General features: G+C 31.0%; 1 protein-coding gene across 1 annotated transcript; it reads left to right on the forward strand.

The window, feature by feature from the left end:
* The first annotated feature begins 2,754 nt into the window (after nt 1-2,754).
* LOC113863266 (rop guanine nucleotide exchange factor 3-like) lies at nt 2,755-5,616 on the forward strand. The gene is made up of 7 exons (XM_027496790.1): nt 2,755-3,046; nt 3,148-3,267; nt 3,535-3,689; nt 3,779-3,853; nt 3,950-4,240; nt 4,721-5,065; nt 5,494-5,616. Exons 1-7 carry the CDS (start codon nt 2,755-2,757, stop codon nt 5,614-5,616), a joined length of 1,401 nt encoding a protein of 466 aa, XP_027352591.1.
* The last annotated feature ends 395 nt before the right edge of the window (nt 5,617-6,011 follow it).

Consider the following 6,011-nt stretch of genomic DNA (forward strand, 5'->3'; position numbering starts at 1 on the left):
AATTTTTTTAATAATGTTAGAATTGGAATTAGTTCATAATCATAGATCATATGTTTGATGTACACAGAAAACATAAAATTATAATTTTAAGTTACATTTTAATTTTATTTTTACACCTCTATTTAGAAGTAGTAATTTGAGTTTAAAATATATATATATATATATACATGTAGCGAGAACAACCATGCTAAGGATAGAATTGATGAAAGCATTGATGATAATGACTGCAGTAATAATGATGCAGCAGCTGAAGTAGAGAAAAACGATGATGAAAGTGGTGGTAGTAATTGTAAAGCCAAGGAAACAGAAGCATAAATGTGATAATCTTGACAATAAAGCCACAATATTGTAGAGAAAATTGATAACTGTAGTGATAGATAATAACACTAGGAACTTGTACAACAACAATAATAATATTAATAATAACGATGAAGACAATAGTAATAGAAGAGATGATGATAACAAAATAATGATAATATTAATAAAAATATAAAAATAGGGAGAACAATTACAATGATAATATATTTCAAGAATCTTTTTTACTTTTTATTGGTGAAAAGCTTAAGAGTAAGTATAAATTTAAATTCTTCAAATATACAAGTTATAATATCTATTTTATTATAAAATTATAAATTTGGACAAAGTTAATATTTTTAATTTCATCAATTTTAATATTCTCAACATGTAACCAACCCTGATCCAAACAGGCTAGCAACCCATGTACCAAATTTCCACCCAGCAAAGCAAAATGGCAACTTGGATGCTATTTCTAAATCTTAATCTTAAGTTTGATTCGGTGTTTTTATCTTAAATATTTGATGTAGATGAACGGATTTTATGTGATAATAGATATATTATACATTTCCAGAAAGATGCTGAAATTATTATATATGTTGTCTTCATCTCCTAAAACGTTGTCGCCTTATGGAACTACAAAGGATCATAAGTACATATTAAAATTAAAATATTGTGCAATCCGCATCTTGTTTTTGGTTCATGTGGTGCACTTTTAACTATCATAACCTTAAGTGCTCAACCTACCTATGTCAGAAATATTAAGCAGATGTTCAAACAACAGTATTTTTGGAGAGTATTTACTTACACATATCAGCTCACATTGGCATTTTTTCAATCATTTTGGCCATAATTGGGTAATCCTTATCTTTCATATACACATAATGAGATTTTACCATATATACATGCTTAATATGTAATGAGGGGATGTGTTTCGTAGAGATGCCCAATTAACATTTTTTTTTCTGTATTTCATAAAAAAAAAATCTTGAAAAAGTAAAAAAACAAATGAGTAATATACTGAATTAGTCTCTAAAATTATATGTGTTGATTACTTTAATATCTAAAATTATAGAAGAATATCATTTTAATCTGTAATTTTAATCCTTATTTTGTAATTTAGAAGACTAAACTAACTATCATTTAATAACATTAGACAGTAAAATAGTCATTCTTTAATAATTTTTGAAGATAAATTAAAAAGTACTCGAAATTTTGAAAAATAATCTAGCATATTACTTAAAAAATTAATAATAAAATAAATAAACAAATATCACGATAAATAATTAATAGTAGTGGTTTTGTACTTTGGTGGGCTGCTTTCGTGATCAAATGCATGCAAACGACTTTCCATTTTAGAATATTTTCAAATTCAAAACAAAAGTACAAGTGACAGATCTAAACTATTCTTTAATGATAGTTAATACGGCTGTTTATGCTTTTTGGCATCTTGTAGAATTTTATATTATTTCTTTCTTACTTTTATCTAAGTTTATTTAATTTAAATACAATTGTATCAAAAATCCAACTATCAGTGTTTATAACTTTTGTATTTTTACAGGTTTTTTTTTATTTTTAAATTTCACATTAATAATTCCCCTGAAGCAAATGTTACTTAATCAGCATTTGTTTATGAATCATATATATTATAATCACATGCAGTCTGAAGATTCTTATAATTTTCTACTAGTACACACCTTGCATGTCTTGTTCTATTCCTTTTTCAATTCTCATCCCATATTCGTCTTCTGAGTCTACCCAAAAATTTGGCCATATCTGCAACTTGGTCTTTTTTCTTTAATGATGAATTTATTATTACAGGGGCAGGAGGCCAATAATTTCGCCTTTTCTTTCTTTTGCATGGAAAGTTTTCAGGGAAGATGATAAAGGTACTGATGCTTAGGAGGGAACTGTTTCAAACCTTGTTAACTAGTTAAAGTTTAAACTTCAAATTCAAATCTATCACATAAAAAGGTAACATTAGAAAATAATGGGGACCCTTCCTTTTTTTCCAACCGTTATTTTTGAAGTTTTAAATTTCAGTTAGTTTCAACCTCGGAAAGTTGTCAAAGATTGCTTTTTTTTTTTTTTTGTGTGTGTGTGTCCTTCTCACAACCCTTTGTTGTGTTCTTCACTGAATCATTTTGAGTCTCAACAGAAGCAGCAATCTTTGTTTGCTTTTGCTTTTTTTTTTTTTCTAGAGGACAAGAACATTCAAAATTTTCTGCTTTTGCTTTTGATCACCCTTTTTTTCCCTTTTGTTTTCTATATTTATAGTTTGATTTCAATGAAATTTGTATATTTTAAGCTGAGTTCTGTGTCATGCTTTTATATCCTATAGTATGTTTCAAATTGATCATGAAGTATTCAAATTTTAAAACTCACAAGCTCAATTTGTGAAATAACCTTCATGTTTACGTGCAGGTTTTGAAGAAGCTAATCACACATTCTTGAGCTAAGATGGATAAATCATCAAACTTTGATGAAAATTCTGATGTGGGTTATCACCCTTCACCTTCTGATACTCTTGCTTTTTCCACATTGAGTGGAGATTCTTTTCAATTATGCCAAAACTGGACAAGCTCAGAGTCAGAGACTGTAGATGATAGCAGCTATGCTAGTGAACCTTCACCTTCTCGCTGGACGGCGCTTAAACCCGGGGCTAAACAGGTTATTCTTTCAAAACTAGGAATGAAACTGCGCAAGCCTTCAATGGATGATAAACTTAGTGGCGGCGATCTCTTGGATTCAGGTAGTTTGCACTTTGCATAGCTTGTGTTATTTATGACCTTTTAGTACTCTTTGAATAAGCACAATTTTCAATAGTGATTAACTTAATTTTGTTCACCTTAGCTGAGCTTGACATGATGAAGGAAAGATTTGCAAAGCTTCTGCTGGGAGAAGACATGTCTGGTAGCGGGAAAGGAGTTTGCACTGCAGTTACAATCTCAAATGCCATTACCAATCTCTATGGTAATTATTTTAACAGTATCAATAGCATAGCTTGATGTAAGGGTTATTTACTTATTTATTTGTTGAGAAATGCCTAATAACACGTCCTCTAACACACTCTTTGTTATTATCTAAAATTTATTAGAATTCAGAAAATTATGAGTGAGATTCATTGAATTCCAATAATTTTCAGCAAAAAATAGTGTTAGAGAGTCTGTTACCAGTATTTATCATATTTGTTTGTAAAATTAGTTGTCATTGAATGAGTTTGATTTGGAAATTCTGCAGCAACTGTATTTGGACAAAGTTTGAAATTGGAACCACTAAAGCCTGAGAAAAAGGCTATGTGGAAAAGGGAAATGAAGGTTCTTCTATCAGTGTGTGATTACATACAAGAATTTGCTCCAACTGCACAGTATTTAGAAGATGGCACAATTGTGGAGGTGAGTTTTGCTAAATGATAACTTTAACTTCAATAGAACTTGTTTACCATATCTAAATGTATGTAATATGATCAAATGTTCTCTTTCAGATGATGAAAAGCAGGCCAAGGTCAGACATCTATATCAACCTTCCTGCACTACAGAAGCTTGACACAATGCTCATAGTAAGACAAATCTCAATTGCTTCTTGCATGTAACTGTTCAGTTTTCATCAAGAATTCTTGTGGGTTTATAATTGTAAACATGAATGTTGCTTGCAGGAAATATTAGATACTTTCGAGGATAGTGAATTTTGGTATGCAGAGAACATATCAGGGAATTCAAATCGATTACGTGCAGCCTCGTTTCGAAGGATTGTTCCAAGGAAAGATGAGAAATGGTGGTTGCCAGTTCCTTGTGTTCTCCCTGGTGGCCTCTCTGACAAGTCAAGAAAGCATTTGATAGAGAAAAGGGATTGTGCTAATCAAATTCATAAAGCAGCCATGGCAATAAATAGCAATGTTCTTGCAGAAATAGACATCCCAGAAACATATATTGATAACCTTCCCAAGGTTAGTCCTCATTGGTGATCCCTATTGTTAAAGATAATAATTTGCTTCTGAAAGTCCCAGTGTGAAAGTTTCTTTTGAAATCTCAGAATGAGTCTGCATTTTTTTCCTTTTCCAGCTGAAATTCTATTGCCAAGTGATTGAGGATTCCATTAAATGTGATCCCATAAAGCAAATGTCTTGGAATTTACCATCAAACTTCATAAGCCTTTTATGGAAGCCAATAATAGCAGCTGACTCTTGTAGAAAACGAGATGATATAGTTTCATATAAGGTACCAATAGCATGCAAATCCAATGAGATCTATTAATCTTATGCCTATTCCCTTGAAATTAATCATAAAAATTCAAGACTGATAAAGTTAATGCAAGAAAATAATTGTTTTCATGCTACTGTACTACATGCATTCACATAAATTTTATCAAAATTACAAGACTTCAATCTTACTTGTTTTTTTTTAATCTTTTCAAACAATGTCTTCAGAGTGGACGATCAAGTATAGGGGACACGATTTACCACTATATGTACAATGCAGACAAGTTCTCACCTGAAAACCTTCTTGACTGTCTCAAAATAAGTTCTGAACATGAAGCACTTGAGCTAGCAGACAGGGTTGAATCATCAATGTACTCATGGAGACGTAAAGCTTGTCTAAGCCATGCAAAGACATCATGGAACAAAGTAAAGGATCTCATGGCTGAGACAGACTATAAGGACAAAAACTACATCTTAGCTGAGAGAGCTGAGACTTTATTGTTGTGCCTGAAGCTAAGATATCCTGAACTTTCACAAACTTCTTTGGATACATGCAAGATCCAATACAACCGGGTAAGTGTAGCAATCTATCAACTCATATCACATGTTCAGCATTGAGAAATAGCTAAAGGTCAAGACATTGGCCAGTTTGGGTAAGCTTACGCAGAAACACTTGTAAAAGAAGAAAATAAGATAAAACAAATAAAATTTTTCTCATAAATTAAAATCCATTTATGCTCTTCTATTTTTAAAACATGAGGTACATTAGTTGATTTTAACTTATGAGAAGGGTTTTATTTATTTTATTTTTTCTTCTACAAGTACTTTAGCAGAAGCTTACTCAAACTTGCTCATTGTCATTTTCTTTTTCTTAACCAAACAATGAATAGTTTAGGACTCTATGAATATCTATTTATTGTAAAGAAAGAATAATATGGATTTATACTAAACTATATTTGAATTTGAGCACATGGACTAAGAATGGCTATTATCTTTTGCAGGATGTAGGGAAATCAGTACTAGAGAGTTATTCAAGAGTTTTGGAAGGCCTGGCATTCAACATTGTAGCTTGGATTGAAGATGTTCTTTATGTAGATAATTCAATGAGAAATCGAGATGTATAGAAACCACAACTGGGTTTTACACCTGCTTCCTAATACTGTCTCTCTCTACCATATTCACTACAGATAATAAATGATTGTATGAAACCATATTCACTTGCATCAGTATGAAGCTTTGTACAATATATGAAGACAGAAGACACGTTTCTCATTCTATTCAAGCATGATTAATAGCAGCTTCACCAAAAATAAAAAATTAAAAAATTCTTAGTAGTATAATTAAGTGTAGGGACTATATTTTTAATTTAACCAATAAACAAACTATGACAAATGAAAGTCAGCTTTCACAATTATGTCATAGTAAAACATTAGAACAAGGTCGAATATCGCAGAAGTCAGCAACATACAGTATATTGTTGGTTATCACACCAAGTAAATCTTTGTTTTTTCACCTGCTT

Source organism: Abrus precatorius, unplaced genomic scaffold, assembly GCF_003935025.1.
Source record: "Abrus precatorius isolate BTA unplaced genomic scaffold, Abrus_2018 Scaffold3, whole genome shotgun sequence".
Taxonomy (NCBI): domain Eukaryota; kingdom Viridiplantae; phylum Streptophyta; class Magnoliopsida; order Fabales; family Fabaceae; genus Abrus; species Abrus precatorius.

What these genes read in the sequence shown, in the direction of transcription:
- LOC113863266 (XM_027496790.1), top strand. Translation starts at nt 2,755, where the DNA reads ATGGATAAATCATCAAACTTTGATGAAAATTCTGATGTGGGTTATCAC. An exon ending in CGGCGATCTCTTGGATTCAG is followed by an intron (nt 3,047 to 3,147) that starts GTAGTTTGCACT and finishes TGTTCACCTTAG; the next exon opens with CTGAGCTTGACATGATGAAG. An exon ending in TGCCATTACCAATCTCTATG is followed by an intron (nt 3,268 to 3,534) that starts GTAATTATTTTA and finishes GAAATTCTGCAG; the next exon opens with CAACTGTATTTGGACAAAGT.